The sequence below is a fragment of the Fusarium flagelliforme genome (genome assembly GCF_020744385.1).
Source record: "Fusarium flagelliforme strain FIESC 12 MPI-CAGE-AA-0113 chromosome Unknown B0J16scaffold_8, whole genome shotgun sequence".
Lineage (NCBI taxonomy): Eukaryota > Fungi > Ascomycota > Sordariomycetes > Hypocreales > Nectriaceae > Fusarium > Fusarium flagelliforme.
This window is the reverse complement of record NW_025763510.1, coordinates 2,597,280-2,613,742: the sequence shown is the minus strand read 5'-3', so window position 1 is coordinate 2,613,742 and position 16,463 is coordinate 2,597,280. Positions and strand designations below refer to the sequence as shown.

Genomic DNA, 16,463 nt, shown 5'->3' with positions numbered 1-16,463 from the left:
ATTCCCAGTCGACCTTACGAACCAGATTTGGTCGCGAAATGTCCCGTAACATGAGTCTAGATATTGATTATCGACGCGAATACGACGCACTGGCGCATGCCCTGGCTGAGCAAGCTGTTGGAACCCGCTTCTGCAGCGACTGCCAGGCTGCAAACATACTAGACCTATTCAATCCATTTGGAACCGGTGGTCGGCCGCCTCATCCCCGGAAAATCCTCCGCTTCGACTCCCTGACGGATTTCACCGGTAGGAGTACTTGTCCTGTCTGCCGGTTTTTGTTGAGGGTCATTCGTGACGGAAATAAGAACTGCTGCGCAGCCAGTTGCCAGTCGGCCATCCACACCCTTCAGGATGGACAAACAATGACCAGGGATTCGACATCAACTGAAGAAAAACTTCAGATTGAACTCTGGCTGCCGCAGGAGTGGGGATTGGGCTGGATCCGAACGCGAATTAATGGTCAGAATGTCGATCGTCACATCTCCTTTGGTGGACTTCGATTCGTTCACCCCAAGTACGCAGATCACCAGCGAATCAAAGCGTGGTTGAAAACGTGTCGAGAGGGACACCAATCTTGTAACGAGCAGCAATCAATCTCGAGTCGCGGCTTGCATGGGCTTTCACCGTCATGTCTAAGGTTGATCGATGTCAAGTCCCGCTTAATTGTGCAAACGCGGCATTGCGTACCCTTCATCACTCTTTCCTATGTCTGGGGAGAGGCTGCTTCACGCACCTTTGAGGAAAAAGCGATGGAATCCGAGTCGTATCATGCGAGCGACAAGGTATGTCGAATGTATAGACAGCCAATTGCTCTTCTCGAAGAAAACCTTCCTCAAACCTTTGAGGACGCTATCAGTTTCACAAAGCGTCTAGGAGAGCGATACATCTGGATTGACGCTTTGTGCATTCCTCAAGATGAACCTGATATCAAAGCACAGCAAATCTCGCAAATGGATCAGATTTACTCCAGCAGTGTTTGTACCATAGCTTCGCTCGAATCAGGCGTCACGGGAGGATTGCCAGGGGCCAGCTACGAATCCCCAAGAAATGTCGACCAATATCTCGAACAGTTACCTGGAGGCCTAAGAATAGCTAGCCCGTTAATGAACCTCAGACTGCTCATGGAAGAATCTCCTTGGGAAACACGAGCTTGGACGATGCAGGAGCATTTGCTTTCCAGAAGAACATTGTTTCTTGGCAAGCAACAGGTGTTTTTCATTTGCGGCGAAATGACGACGAAAGAAAGTTGGGTCCAACCCCATACTAAGGCATACGAGCTTGATGCTGATCTCGAATCTCTTGATGAATGGGCGGAATATTGTCTCCCATTACCAACAGCGACCCCACGACACAGTTTGCAGCAATCATACCAGACCTGTGCCAGTCTTTACTCTGATCGCAACCTCACGTTCCCTAGCGACCGCTTCCGGGCGTTTGAAGGCTTACAAGCTCGCTTGTCCAAACTATACCAAGTCGACTTTATCCATGCTATGCCGATCGGCGATGTGAACTTCCTTGGAGCGCTGCTCTGGAGGCACTCATCCACGAACCCTACTCTAATTCGCGACTTGAATTCTCCTTCATCAACTCTCCGCCAATGGCCTCACTGGACCTGGCTCAGCCATCCTGGAGGAGTCGACTACGATCCATTCTTCTCCTGGGGTCATCGCCGAAGCTATGCCAAGTACCTAAAGCTTCCTCACCCCAAGGCATGGTATCAAGGACTGAATGGGCAGTTCTACTCATTTACGAGCACGCCAACGTTGGATAATAGCGATAGAAATTCCCCTTTAAGATCTGTTGCCGAGTTGTCAACCGTACGAGTGCTTAAATTATCCGGACTGGCCTTAGACATTGATATCACGAAATGGTGTCGGCGTCAAGGAATGTATCCATCATTGGAGGTGTGGCGCAACCCTAATTTCTCCACCGCTCGGGGCTCAATCAGCTTCCATATAGGAATGGTGGTTGATGACCAGCATGACGGTAGGTTTAACCTCCCCGAAGGGACTCGGTACATTCGCCTTCTGCGCCTCAACCCAAGGGACCGACCAAAAATGCCCTGGTCTTTAATCCGGAATAAGCCATATCAGGTCCTTAAACCACAGGCTACTCTGAATGATAGTAGCCAGCTTGTTCTCACCACAAACGAAAACGGGCCAAGAGCAGAAACAGAATTCTCTTCTGCTCTAGACTGGATCAGCCGCAGCGATGGTTTAGACGAGATAGAAGCGGATTCTGCTCTCCTCGTTGTGGGGGTCACACCCAGTGGAATAGTTACCAGAAGGCTGGGCATTGCATATGTTAGAATGATAGACTTCTTAGTTGCCGGTGCTGTCCAGAAGGAAGTACTCTTGGGGGACTAGATGCTGTATCTAGGTTATTGACCTTGATAGCACGCGACTTGATGCTCTAGCAGCTGTTCTGCATCCCAAGCGCTTTAGTACACATAAAGTTCGCTCGACTAGGAGCCCGTGGGTAGACCTTATAAGAGGCCATTGTACTGTCTGCGGAAATTCGGTTGTGGTGTTGTTGATGTAGGAGGAAGGAACCAAAGTGTATTTTTTATTGTGAAATACCGCCTAGCTTCCGACCGATTTCCCCCCTTCCAACGCCAGAGGAAAAAAGTCGGATGGAAGCAACGCATTTTATGCACAGCCGAAACCCAATATTAGGGCAATTGGCAAAGCAAAAAAAAGGTCCCCCGTGTAAGCATCGGAGTCATGTTGCTTGAAAAGTGTAATTCAAGATGGAAACCTTATTATCAGGTAGGAGGAAGGAACAGAAAAGAAATGTCGATGGAAGCAAGGAAGGTATTTTGTAGCTAGTCTCAACGTTATCTCAGGCCAGGGCAAAAGGAAAGATCATGTGTGGGCAGGGAAGCCATAATGCCCTATGAAAAGTGTCAATATCTCCAGAAGCCTCCTGTGATTGCACTGTCAATGACTGCTGCACAACTGGTTGCAATTCTGGATGGATCAAAATTGATCAGTCTGATTGCGATCACCTAGCTGGAACATCACAAAGGTACGATAAAAAGGTTTTTGAAGATAGCAGCAGGCAAGGTAAAGGAGGAAGGAAGACGTGGAAAAGGGCTGGGTGGGAAACTTTCTAGGTCTATAGGCTAGCAAGAAAGTATGTCTCGACTGTGTGGTTTAATACTGTAGCACCTACGTAAAGACTCATAAAGTACGGTATACGCCATTTTATTTGTTGACGGCGGTTGGGATGTAGCGATCCGCAGAAAAAGAAAAGGCGACCTTTTCCATTCACCGTGGTCTACCACACTTACATCGGAGCGCGCTTTACAGATCTTGGCAAAGATCAAGACGCCAACGTCGACGTCGAATACTGCCTCAACCATTAAATAGATGATGACCTGAGCCTGGCAGCAGCTCTACTAATTCCGACTGCCAAATATGATGGCCGGTCGATCGGACTACCCACCCCAGAGATTATCCGGGATCAGCACAGGGCTGAGAGCAAGTCTACTGCAGCTTCCAACATCGCGATAATAGACCAACTCCAGCTGGACAAACTCCTGACCCTCAGTTGCAATGCCTGAGCAACGAAGTCTCTTCTAACGAGCGTGTTTTTTGAATCCGATGTTGAAAACAACATATGTGGCATGCGGTTGGGAGGCTCGTTTGCATTTATCAGCACAGTCACAAACCCTAATCTCCTCATGCGAGGTCTGATAAAACGCGATTCAGAGATTGGCCTTTTATGGCTTGGCGCTTTCATAATAGGGACCCATCAAAAAGCTCTTGGTGAAGGCCGCAGTGGTTGGTGGAAAGTCGATCTTGGAAAAGCTGCTTGGACAAGCACTTTGATGTCAATTATCTAAGAGCAAGTACCTCGCCCGACAGCAGGAGCAACGTCAATCTCACGCGCCGATGAATGTCGCCTGCTGTTCCTTTGTCATGGCATGGATTATACCACCCCGCCATTATTTCCCTTCCAATCTTTCGGCTCCACTAACTTGGAGGACACCAACCTCGATGTCCACGAACATTCGTTATGTGGTAAAGACCATAGCCTTAGCTATGTCGGTCTGACCTGGCACTGCAACGACGGTAGAGAAGTCATGCAACGGCCGGAGGTTCCTCTTGTTGCGATAAGACAAAAGACTGGACCCCCTTTGAACAAGAGCTCAGAGGTTGATGTCGATTACGATGACTATGACTCAGACGATCACAACTCGGAGATGGTGACCAGAAATATCTTTACCTGGCTACGTGGACAAGATGGATTCCCTGTTGCGGAAAGAGAAATTCGTAAACACGAATGGATTGATAATCTAGATTCTGACGACGATGAACCTATTGAGGGAGAGACCCCGGTCTATGTCAGGTATCTAGATAAAGCATTGACGAACAAACTTCTGCTAAAGAACAAACCAATTATTATAGCCACAACCTGATATCGTAAACTTCTAAGGCATGGAAATCAGAATTAGTGACAACTTCTAGTTAAGCGTTTTCTTAATTGGTGTAGGGCTAATATGTTGTCCATGACATACCGGCACCTTATATTGCATTTCATACTCGAGTCACATCTAATCAATAAATAGATGCTGTAATACTGCAATTGTCTCATCGACATTGGGCTTACAATACTCAGAATATATAAATTTGACGATAATTGTGTCATCACGAAGGTGACTCGTGAGAGGCAATTGTAGAGGAACCGTGAAATGAACGGTGTTTGAATTTCAGTAGGGACAGAATATATAAGTAGCTCCTTAAAACCCGATTCATTGCATGTCTCGAAGACGACATAGTTATCTTTGAAAGAGTATTCCACGGTCCATAGCTGAAGCTGTATTTATCGGGTCCAGACAGTTGAAGTACCAGCCCCGCCCTCATGCATATGCTCATGACCACCAGCAGGGGGGGTCAACAGCGCCTGCTCCTCATCATGATCACTGTGTGATTCCACTTGACCTTGACAATGCGGACAAGGCTGAGGTGAGCTTGACACAAAATCCCCCACGAGCTCCTTCACAATATCCTTCATCGCACTTGTCCTAAATAGGACAAGGAGCGCTAGATATAAATGAAGAAACATATTGAATATCAATGGAGTTGAAGAGTAAGCTACCAGGAACGTCTCCGGAGTATCCTGCCACCTATTTTTTGTCCATGTAAAGATAAGCGTTAAGAGCGATAGGGAACCCATTAGTATATCAGCGATAAGACAATTCAATGGGTCAGTGATAGGTGTAGCGAAGGTTGCTTTGAGATGTGCGCCTTGACGGTGGAGGCGTCTCATGGTCAAGCCGAAGATAGCGGAGAAGATGAGCAGGATGAATGTGAAGAAGGTCGTCGGTCGACCCATGATGCAGAACCGAACGAAGTTGAGGGGGAGACCGACGGCTGCTGAGAAGATGAGGAAGTCCCTGGCGGGATGAAAGACTGCAGCTGAATTGATTGCCATATTGGGCTGTTCTGTTCTCAATTGTGTATTCAGACTTATAAATTATAATGTGCTGCGATGAGATGCATTATTATTAGCGATGGTGGGAGAAATAAATATATATACCTATAGTCCTAGAAGACATTGAGATGCACTGCCTTGATGATCTGCATCACCTCGAAGGATGAAAGGCTGTGTTATGCGTGTCATCTTTCACTACAATCCCTTGGTATTCTTAAACATAAGGCAAATCAATCGATCAGCATCTTCTAGGCAGTAACCCTGTCATCGATTAGGATCCTTCCAGGCAGCGGCGTAAGCATAACAGTGCACACCGGTTTTATGCACCCTGGCCTTGCCCAATTAAAGCTCGACTATCTGTGACTAAGCAAAGAATGCACCTTAACGTACCATTGCATTAACAATTCCTGACCATTTCCTTCTTTCTATTGGCTACTGAACGATAATAATACCAAGTCTGCCTGATCTTCACTGCATCTGCCCGCCAATGCACCAGCCACAATGCAAAGCCTCGCTCTATTTAGAGGCCTTTCATGTCTCTAACTTTGCTTTTTAACTGCTTGGCTGTCGCCCATGCCAGTAATTCCTTGGCTCCAAACCAAAAAGTGCAGTCTCACTAGAGTCAAGAAGACATACGTTCCACCACAACCCCAATCATCCGAAGTCCAGATTCCTCCCAGTCTGCCTTGACGAGCCATGGCAAAGCCTACTCCGCTAATGCCTGCCAGGTCGGATAGTAACAGTGAAAACTGCAAAATTCTCCAAACCGTAATGTCTTTCGAATATCGGGGAATAGCAGCGGACAGGTAAGCAACAGCCAATGCAAGACCACCGCTCTGATAGAAGAGAAAGACTTGATCAGAGTCGTATTTTGACTTGGGGGCCATTGAGGTCACTGCGCCAATTGGATCAAAGAAATACAGATATGCTCCTCCGAGTGCAATAATAGGATCAATCCATTTGAAGAAGAAGGTGTAAAATTTAAAGGTTTTTCTGTCGGTAGTCGACATATCGCTTGTTGGGATTTGGGGGAAGTTGTTTAATGGGTTCCTGAGCCTGTGGATAATATATTTGATTCAATATTTCTCTTGTCAAAGTTTCGAGGCACTTGGGTGACTTATATAGAACGAATTCTCTGGGGATGTAAGCTACAGGAAAGTTTAAAATAGTCCGTCGGATCAATCATTGCGGTTTGGACATTCGGTCATTTCCAAAAGTCCGTTGTCCCGTAAGATTATGATTTAGCGCCATTAAGGATCTTCGCAGTAACCATATCCAGCTATTGACTAGCTTTGTGGAGCCTTTGAATCTATGCTTATTTTTGCTTTTCCCAGTAATGTCCAACTCGCCCTGCTCTCCCATTTTGTCCCGTTTCTTATACCTTCCGCTATGCTATCACGTTCTGCTGTATCTTCAAGAAATCAAATAAGAAAAGAACATAATAATATATAAAAGCAGTAGTAGTCACCATGCAATACTATAGGGAGCAGTAGATCTTGCGGAGTCGATACATATTTGAAACTTCCATCCTTAGCTATATCCGCACGCTCAACAGGGAGCTCGCTGTTTCAAAACAAGACCTTAAGAAGTGCAAGAAATCCTTCCAAGATCTATCTCACATTTGTAACGCCACCAACTCCGCTCTGATGGCCTACTGCGTTATTATAGCAAAACAAGCTTGTTTTAGTACGTTGTAGGGTAAGATAAAAACTAAACGAATCGAAGGTTCCCAAGGGACTGTGGAACATACATCACCGTTTCAACAGCACGATTTGCTAATGCTTGAAGGTGCTCCTCTGTATGCGGCCAGCTGTCTTGTAGTCTGCCACCGTCTGTCTCCTTCTAAGCTGTGCCATACGCCTCGCGTATGCCCGGATGCGCAAGGTTGTTCACGGGTAGGAGAAGTAGGCGCAGAAGTACGATGTTTCGTGGGTAACCCTGTTTTAGGCATAGTTCGGCGTCAGCTTCCACGACTTCTTAAAGCAGGATGTTGACAATTGTGGAATCGCTGCTTCAACTCCTAACCTTTTCACCAAAGATCCACACACCATATCTACGCGGTTCCACAAAGGCTCAACCTTGATTGACTACTTTCGCCTCAGATGGTTAGCGTCGAGCTCGCATTCGCCCCACATGGGACCCACGACATAATTGCCCCTGCATACACCTAAAAGCATCTGCTATAACAACCAGAGGATCAAGCCGTTACCCTGCTCAGCCACGTTCACATCAGCCAAAATTCCACCATTGCGAGATAACGTGACGTATTGAGCAAGGTAACCAAGAAACAATGGCACGCCAAGGTACTGAGAAGAGACGAACTGGGTGTGTGACCTGCAAGTAAGTGAGCCCCATATCTGTCGCAGATGATGAAGATGGGTGTTAATGTTCTCAGGAAACGGCGGGTCAAGTGCGATGAAGCGCGCCCTGTCTGCAGGCGTTGCCATATCGGCGACCGGTCATGCGTCTATCTCGAACCCCCGGTAGGCTCATATTCCTGGCAGCATTTGCTACAAGCTAAGCCGTCCATCTTACCGCCTCTTACCGACACTTCATCTCAAAACTACACTCGAGGTTTGGACTACTTTCGTTGGGTGGTGGCGCCAGCCCTCAATTGGCAGCTTGGTAATACGTTCTGGACAGAGCCCGTAATGCAGCTCATGATGAGTGAAGAAGCGGCGATGCATGGGATTCTAGCTATCAGTGTGCTCTATGAGGGCTTCGAACCGGGCTGGAAGAATGGACTGCACAATGAAACAGCGCTCAAGCATTATAACCATGCTATGCGATTCGTGGCAACCAAAGAGTTGCAGGACAGCATTATCCTTGTTGCATCGGTGCTTTTCACTTGCATCGAGTTTCTTCTTGGAAATAAAGAAGCTGCGATAACGCATTGCAGATATGGTATCCTGATGTCAAGATCGAGCGTTGCACAGGATCGGACAGTGTGCGCGATGCTTCGCCATCTCAGCATTTTTCCGTACTTTTTCTCCACCAGCGAAAATTTTCTCCCTGCCAATGAACCGTGTAACTTTCGATTTGAGAACGCATTAGCTGCAGCGTTTGAGATGGATGAGCTCATGGGTCGATCAATCAGACTGGTACGGTCACTAGACGCTTACAGACTAGGAGCTGATCCTGGACCTGTGTCGGTTGGTACGTTGAAGGTGCGAGAGGTGCTGTTACAAGATCTTACTGCATGGAAGGTTGCCTTTACAGCGCTGTCTCGTCACCCAGTCGAACCTACCAACTGTAGGTCCCTACTGCTGATGAGGCACCTTGTTTGCTGGATATGGGTCAATATCGCGCCAGAAAGAGATGAGACGGCAAGTGACGCCTTCAGGGAAGAGTTTGCGCAGATTGTTGGCTTGGCGAACAGGCCTTCTGAGGACGTATCGAGGCCGAAATTCACGTTTGATATGGGAATAGCGCCGCTTTTGCATTTCGTGGTCATTAAGTGTCGCCATCTGCAGATACGGTTGGAAGCGTTAGAACACATTCGAACGATGGGAAATGCGAGGGAATCACTGTGGGATACAGCAACGATGTACGCTATCGGGAAATGCCTCATTGAGAAGGAACATGGTATTCTTGTCACAATAGGGATGTCCGTGAAGGATAAAGAACTCCCCACGGACGATAGCAGGGTTCGAGACTCATATGTCGAGGATGTTGTATCTGAGGATATCGATGAGCACGGAGAGGTAACCTTTCGACGCAAGATCTACTTGTTTGTTTGTGAAGGAGCTGCCGTTGTGAAAAAGGCACACTGGTTAACGCGGACGGTCTCCGGACATGGTCAATTCTAAAAATGAATTACAAAATGTGACAGGATCCAGCATACCTGGCACAAGGTCGCTTAGTGGGTCCATTTCAAGGATTTGAGATTTATTGACCATGGCGTATTTGACAAGGAACCTGACATCAATGAGTTGCGAATGGTATTGGCCATGGGTGAGTAATAAACGGTTCTATCGTTTCGCAGTCTCCTCATGGCAAGAGTGGGGCGAGTGCGAGGTCTCGAATGAGATTAGACGTCTCTAGCGAGGCTGTGCCAAACGAAATTCCACAATTATCGTCGCGCTTAGGTATTTTGTGGGAAACTTGCCCATTCATGTGTCAATTATAAAAATGGTTCCTAGGCCGCCAAACTACCGATAACCTTGAATTAGCTTGTTCATTATATTCCTCATTCCTTCCTGGTCACTTATTTTACTGTTCTGGTCCTTCTTCTCTTGACAGACTCTGGTGATAACCTAACCTCAATATCATGAAGCCCAGGCCATCTATCTTCGGCGCTCTCTGTACCCTCATAGCTTTTGCAGAGCAGGGACAAGTCCCTTCAGGGGCTGGTCTTGCCGGCCCGGCATTCCCCGCGCCAAAGCTTCTTCGAGGAAGTCAATCACTTTACTCGGCAGCCAACGCTTTTAACGATTCCATCGCCAACTCCACCATCATCCAAGCCAATGAGACGGCATGGGCTGTTGCTGTCTTCTCCACAGGTGACAATGACCCTTTATACCAAAGATACTTCACTCCGGAATACGATGTCGGGGTACCTGAGGTCAACAAAGATTCCGTGTTCCGCCTTGCGAGCGTGTCGAAGGTTTTCAGTGTCTGGTCCTTCCTTGTAGAAGTGGGAGATGAACATTTCAACGATCCTATCACAAAATATGTCCCTGAGCTTGCCATGGTTCATAACACTTCAACAACTGGAGTAGTGTACGATGACATCGATCAAGTCCGTTGGGGCGAGGTCACACTTGGGCAGCTTGCTAGCCACTTAGCTGGTATCCCACGCGATCGTGAGTCGCCGTCACCCTATTGAAGTCTACTGTTGACCATTTTTAGCCGCTCAAACGGATATGTCGGCCGGATTGATGCCTGAAAAGGCCATGGCACTCGGGCTATCTCCTCTCAATCAGGAGGAGATTCCCCAATGCGGAGTCACAGGCCTGCTTCGCCCATGCAGCCGTAGCGGTAAGTCTGACAAGATATTTCGTCAAAGGTTATGGACTAACAAGTACAGAAATGATATCGCAACTGCTGAAGCAGCACCCCATCTTTCCAACAGGACATTCCCCAGCCTACACAAACGTCGCCTATGCACTTCTCGGCTTTGCTCAGGAAGCCATCACTGGCACACCCGTCAGCGAAGCCATTACCAACAACATTCTCTCGGCCCTCAACATGACATCCAGTACCTTCTCAAGAAATCCTGATGTTGGAGGAGTAATACCAGGCAATGAATCGGTCGTCGGCTGGGACTGGGATATGGGGCCTATCAGTCCTGCTGGTTCCTTGTACTCGTCGACAGCAGATATGGTCAAAGCTGGGCGCGCCATTCTGGGATCAAAGACCATAACGCCAGCGCGGACCCGAAGATGGCTCCAGCCGATGAGCCAAACTGGCGTTCTCGGATCAGCGGTTGGGGCGCCGTGGGAGATCCGACATCTCATGATCGATGGACGTCTGACGCAGCTTTACACGAAACAAGGCGACACGGGCGGCTACCGCTCAGCACTCATATTGTCTCCCGAGCATGATATTGGAGCCGTCGTATTCTCTGCTGGATCAATCGGTTCCAATTCTGGACCTGTCAGAGAGACATTGATGAACGCCGTAGGCAAAGCGTTTCTTCCAATGGCCGAGACGCAGGCTCGTATCGAGGCGCAAGACAAGTTTGCCGGGTCTTTTACAGACGAGGCAACGAACAGTTCCGTGATAATCGAGGTTGATCAAGCTACCGCAGGCCTGGTGGTGAAACATCTTTCGTCACAAGGCGTCGAGGTCATTGGACCAAGCAGCCCATTTGTTCAAATCTATGGCGCTGGACGGTCTGCTCGTCTCTTCCCCACCAATTTGAAGACTATACGAAGGAAAGAGGATGGAAAGGGTACGTATGAATCACGATTGGGGTTTCGGGCGACCTTCTTTAATGCTACAGGGACGGTGAATGAGGTACAGGACCCGGGTTTGATGCAGTGGACCTCGCTAGGGGCACCGACATATGGAGCAAGGACATTGGATGACTGGGTGTTCCAAATGGAAGAAGATGGGAAAGCGAGATCCGTTAATGTGAGAATGCTAAGGCTGAGCATGAAACGCGAGCCTAAGGCTTTTTGACTTGATGTGCGATCACGTGGTCCTAAGTTATAAATCACCCAGCATAGATTCGCGTGTTATTACTTGACATTTATTGTGAAAGCGACTTAAGTTGTGCAGTCCCGTTGAGCTGACCAAGGCGAGGAAAGCATTGACAAATAGTGACAGAAGACTCGATGAAGTCATTCATTGCCTTGAGATTAGCCCAGAATTTTGCGTACGGTTTCGCAGAGGTTCACTTCCTTGGTCAAGACCTTAAGTCCTGTAGCGATGCATTCCATTACTATATCCTACCCTATCATCAATGAGGTGACATCATTGGTAGGAGCGACCTGGAGCTATACTGATTGGAAACACAAGTCATTGTATCGCACATTCGGGAAGGCTGCTTTGCAGTTGGGCAAAGACGTCTCCTTTTTCTCAGTTTTACATTTATTCAGTTAACAACGACATTATTGTTAGTGACCTATCTTGTCTTTTTGTCTTATTACACACCTCCTTTGTCTTGACGGTAAAGCCAGTAGGAACGAAAAACTTGAATTTGCAAGAAGATAACTTCTTCAGGCTTCCGAAAGGGTACTTTGCGCTACATAGGCTAAAAGCACATATGAGAGCAACTGAACAAAGGGAAGGTGTTTCATGACGACAGGCTTTAGAGCTTGGATTTGGAAACCGTGATGCCAAGACAAGAAATTGACGGTAGGCAAGCATATATTACATAATTCGATCTGCTGTGACTTCGCCTCAATCTATGGGTCTACCTTAGTCTATTCTGTTCCCGGCTTTCTCGGATCAAGCGGAGCCTAGGCCAGATATTAGCACTGTTAACAGTCTGGAAGGTCGAAGAACTACTTTTCTGGAATTCGTTTCGCCCTGCGCTACATCTTTTCGAACCGTCCGATTAGGACAGTAATAATGTAACTACTAGAGTTGCAATATCTATTAACTGTAAATAGTTTACTTACCTTACCTTTAATTATTATTATTTTAGTAAAATAGTTTTTTTTAGAGAATAGTTTATATAAATTCTTAGATCTATATTATTGAACTAACCTTAAGTAATATTTTACCAGAACGATGTTTAGAGTAGTAACTAGAGTACAACACAAGGGTGCTATAGATTTAGGTTCTTATTTTATTAGTGCTCTTTCTTTCACTATAAGTAATGCTATTAGATAGTAAGGTATATCTGCCTTTTAGCTTCTTAGTAACTAGGTACTATCGTAATGCTTTGGTAGTATATCTTCTTGAAGCCGATCTGATGAATTACTAGTAACAGGCATCAAACGTAACTTAATAATCTGGCCATACTCCAGAAGAAGCCACATTGCAATAGTTATAGCAACTATAACGCCCGATGCTAAAATGAACCACTGCCACTCAGGATTATCTTGTAGGATATCGATATTCATTCCAAAAAGACTCTAAGGAAGAAATTAGCACAGTAAACCTTAAAGCTAAAAACCAGCAACGGTTATTTTAGGGATAGTCCAACTTACTGACGCACACATCACTGGAAGAAAAAAGATCTGAAGACGTTAGTATATAAAGTAAAATATCTTTTGTTGGGGATTTTACGGTCATCCAAGTAAGCTGTTTCATACTTTTTGCCATGGCGGCGGATCGACGTGCCTCAGCAACAGATGCCACTGCAAAATTCTACTAATGCATTAGTTCTAGTAAGAGAGAAGCCCATGCTCATTCACATACTAAACTTAGCAGGTCACGAAGGAACTGCTCGATCTTCTCGATGCCATTGGTAACGTGCATATCGAGGTGCTTTATCGCTTCTTTTGCTTGTTCTTTGTGTTTCCCATCCTCCTGGGCGTTGCAATATTGCTTAAGACAAGCCTGGACTTGATCGACATGGTTCCCAAGAGTGTTTCGGAGTGTATTCAAGTTGGAAAAGTCGCCCTGTAGCTCTGTAATGAGAGTTTCACTAGTCACAGATTCTTGAACCAGATGTGATTGCGAGAAACCTCGTGTCTTTCTGTCGAATCCGACTCGTCGCTGTGATTAGGCACGTTGTATAAGTACGGCAAGTCGCATGTACAAGACGTTTATAGAAGAGTGAGAAGAGATGCAAAATACATACATTTTCACGAAGATGTTTCTCAGTAACCTTTAGCAGCCTGACCCATCTTTCTTCGAGCGTAGTAATGAACTGATTAAGAAATTGAGCGCCATCGTCAGGGATCTTACTACTATCAAGTGTGCTGAAAAAGTCTTTTGACTCAGGCTTTGAGTAATAGGAACGTTGCTTGTACGATATCATGATCTCGTGTGAGAATTGTCCTGTTGGTTGTATTAAATCTGGGTCACGTCGTGTATACTTGATAGGAAACGAGGTTGCCAAAGTGAATCGGAGTTCCTGGGGGCTGCTCTTAGGGAAATCTGGGTCCCGTCGTGTATACTCGATAGGAAACGAGGTTGCCAAAGAGAATCGGAGTTGCTGGGGGCTGCTCTTAGGGAAATCTGGTGAAGGAAATTTGAAATCAAGTCTATCGTCTTTGGGAGCGTCCACGTGTAGGAATTGGTCGTACTGTCTCCACAGTGGCAAAGATCCTTTGAAAAGACTATATCGCAGACAAATAAGCTTGAGGAAAGAGGAAAACGTCGTGTTCATACGTACAAGAGTCTTCTCCTGATTCCCGACCCAAGTGGAGTCATCTCTAACTCTTTTTCAAACTGGTTCATAGTCAGCATGCTTAGGGACTGTGTGTTCTCCTGCCTCGATAAGCAGGCTATTTGAGTCCCGGCGTCGTGGTTTACTTTGAACCAATCAGCAGGCTCGAGTTCGTCGACTTGCGCTAAATTATCGACGAGAAGCTTAACTATGTTCGGGTTTCGTCGTCCAACAGCCAGCTTCAATGGTGTTCGACCAGCAGTGTCCTCTTTGTTGACCGACTCGGGAGAAATAAGAAGTTCAGTAGACTCTAGGTTTCCTGCTTCCACTGCATAATAGAGAGCCGGTAAATTGTTCGAGTCCAATGTGTTCTTATCATACCCGCTAGTGAGAAGTACTTTGACAAGACCTGGGCTCGTCTTTGCTGCTATGTGCAGTGTACTGCTGTCGTGCTTGGAAAGCAACCTCATACACGTATCATTACCCTTCCGTGAGGCTGCCCAGAAAAGAGGAGTCCGATTTTCTTTATCCCTGGAGTTGACGTCGATACTTTCTTCCTGTAGCAAAGTTTCGAGCACCTCCTTGGGTCCTTTTTCTGCACACCATGATAAAGGTGTTCGTCCGCTTTTGTCGCGTTTGTCGAGTTCCACAACGCCGGACTTTATAAAGCACTTGACGACGTCAAGATTTTCATTCCGGTGGAGCGGTATAAGTGTATTTTCGCTTCTTGTGACTGCCCAAGAGAATGGTGTTCTTCCTTCTCGATCAGGGAGATTGGCGTTGACACTTTTCAACTTGAGGAACAAGTTGACGATTTCAACTGTGCTCGATGCTCGAAATCCAGCGTCATTCCCTCCGTAGCGTCGAACCACCCAGGATAATGGGCTACGGCCAAGGTCGTCCTGTCGATCAACTTCAATGCCAGGTTCTTCCAGTAGGCGCTGAATGATGGTAGACTCTGCTGTTTCCGCTGCTAGCGATAACGCCGTCCGACCATTGCTGTCAGGAATATTGCTGTCAGTGTTGTCATGAGATAAAAGGGTTTTCATAGTGGCCAAGTGGCGTCCCAGCACACTCCAGGCTAAGGGAGTTCGGCCATTGTCGTCCTTGCAGTTCGCATCAATACCTGGTTGATTTAAGAGAACATCAACCATACCCATATCGCCTGCTTCTGCCGCTAATGATAGCGGCGTCCTGCTCTGTCTATTGGGACAATTGCTATCAAACACTGCTTTTGCCAGTAGATGTTTGAGAACAGTGGGCTTGCGATTCTTAACAGCCCAAGTCAACGTTGTTTCACCTTCGTCGTTGAGCTGGTTTGTGTCCAGGTCCTTCCTTTCCAAAAAGAGAGTAATGATTGGTTTCGGTACGGATAGCTGCTGCGTTGTTGCTATCACAAATCTTGACGAAGCATGTTGGTTGAAGCCTTGCTGTAAAGCAGTCCAATTTGAAATGTTTTTGAATGGATCACCTGAGGGTATTGTGCTGAAGTTCTGGGGCCAGTTATCAGTTGACTTTGCAAAGCATTCCAAGGCCCGCCATAAAGGAATCTTGCCATCCTCATCAGGCGCATTCACGTCTATATCCTCCTCTTCAAGCAGAATTTTAACTAGAGAGCCATCTTCGTTTGCCACAGCCTGCGATAGAGGTACTCTACCATTAGGAAAAGGCCGGTTGACAGAAATAATGAGCGATTGGAGTATCTCCTCCTTGTCAGCTTCCACTGTAGATTCTGCACGTAGAGCCATCCCTCTATGGTGAGGGTTTTTGGAGTAGGCTGCGAACAGAGAGGCAATCTTTTCTAATCTGCTTCTTTTTGCCGGACTGCATTCTCCTGAAGTTCTGAGATATCCGTCGCTTTGAATTAAATCGTCCATGTCGCCGTCATTGCTCTGCTTAGCCATGGTTTCACTAGGTTGCTTATGTCAGCATTGCCAGTCTATGAGGATCATACTGCTAGATTTAAATTCTTTGTGGGCAGGTCAAAGAAAAACAACGTGAGCACAAGGAAGACATACGTATGTTTTAAATGACTGTATCTCCTTATCAAACTTGTAAATCTGGATATCTTCAATGGGCCATAAGTGTTGTCTATATAAGAAGAGTTCAATACAACAACCCATCAGGAATGAAAGGCCGAGGAATGCATCTACAGCATTATTATAGTTAAGATTGTGCTCATACCTGATATACAAGGCCAAGGTAGACATAAGCCATATCCTAGGATTCCCCGATATGCATTTCTGCCTAAACTGCATTTCTGCCTAAAATGCATTTCTGCCTAGTGGCAGCT

At 46.5% G+C, this 16,463-nt stretch overlaps 7 protein-coding genes across 7 annotated transcripts; 4 read left to right on the top strand and 3 right to left on the bottom strand.

Moving 5' to 3' along the window:
- Positions 1-362: 362 nt before the first annotated feature.
- On the top strand, positions 363-1,229 carry B0J16DRAFT_276451 (heterokaryon incompatibility protein-domain-containing protein; the record flags this gene model as incomplete). Its single annotated transcript, XM_046123746.1, has 1 exon — positions 363-1,229. A coding segment is annotated over one exon (867 nt), but the record flags the coding sequence as incomplete, so codon positions are not given.
- Positions 1,230-3,928: 2,699 nt separating this feature from the next.
- B0J16DRAFT_325475 (uncharacterized protein) lies at positions 3,929-4,423 on the top strand (the record flags this gene model as incomplete). The annotated part of the gene is made up of 1 exon (XM_046125886.1): positions 3,929-4,423. One exon carries the CDS (start codon positions 3,929-3,931, stop codon positions 4,421-4,423), a length of 495 nt encoding a protein of 164 aa, XP_045978334.1.
- Positions 4,424-4,705: 282 nt separating this feature from the next.
- Positions 4,706-5,518, bottom strand: B0J16DRAFT_199494 (uncharacterized protein). Its single transcript, XM_046122942.1, has one exon. It carries the CDS (start codon positions 5,437-5,439, stop codon positions 4,828-4,830), a length of 612 nt encoding a protein of 203 aa, XP_045978333.1. The 5' UTR covers positions 5,440-5,518; the 3' UTR covers positions 4,706-4,827.
- B0J16DRAFT_199493 (uncharacterized protein) lies at positions 5,517-6,557 on the bottom strand. Its single transcript, XM_046122941.1, has one exon. It carries the CDS (start codon positions 6,447-6,449, stop codon positions 5,979-5,981), a length of 471 nt encoding a protein of 156 aa, XP_045978332.1. The 5' UTR covers positions 6,450-6,557; the 3' UTR covers positions 5,517-5,978.
- Positions 6,558-7,729: 1,172 nt separating this feature from the next.
- B0J16DRAFT_406381 (C6 zinc finger domain-containing protein) lies at positions 7,730-9,248 on the top strand (the record flags this gene model as incomplete). Its single annotated transcript, XM_046132964.1, has 2 exons — positions 7,730-7,779; positions 7,835-9,248. The coding sequence occupies 2 exons, from the start codon at positions 7,730-7,732 to the stop codon at positions 9,246-9,248; spliced, it is 1,464 nt and encodes a 487-aa protein (XP_045978331.1).
- A 461-nt stretch (positions 9,249-9,709) lies between these two features.
- B0J16DRAFT_312187 (beta-lactamase/transpeptidase-like protein) lies at positions 9,710-11,565 on the top strand (the record flags this gene model as incomplete). The annotated part of the gene is made up of 3 exons (XM_046125037.1): positions 9,710-10,244; positions 10,291-10,419; positions 10,469-11,565. 3 exons carry the CDS (start codon positions 9,710-9,712, stop codon positions 11,563-11,565), a joined length of 1,761 nt encoding a protein of 586 aa, XP_045978330.1.
- Positions 11,566-12,653: 1,088 nt separating this feature from the next.
- On the bottom strand, positions 12,654-16,341 carry B0J16DRAFT_351194 (ankyrin repeat-containing domain protein). The gene is made up of 6 exons (XM_046129156.1): positions 16,189-16,341; positions 14,177-16,081; positions 13,640-14,120; positions 13,255-13,554; positions 13,123-13,203; positions 12,654-13,073 (listed from the first exon to the last, which is right to left on the bottom strand). The coding sequence occupies exons 2-6, from the start codon at positions 16,072-16,074 to the stop codon at positions 13,002-13,004; spliced, it is 2,832 nt and encodes a 943-aa protein (XP_045978329.1). The 5' UTR covers positions 16,075-16,081; positions 16,189-16,341; the 3' UTR covers positions 12,654-13,001.
- Positions 16,342-16,463: the final 122 nt, after the last annotated feature.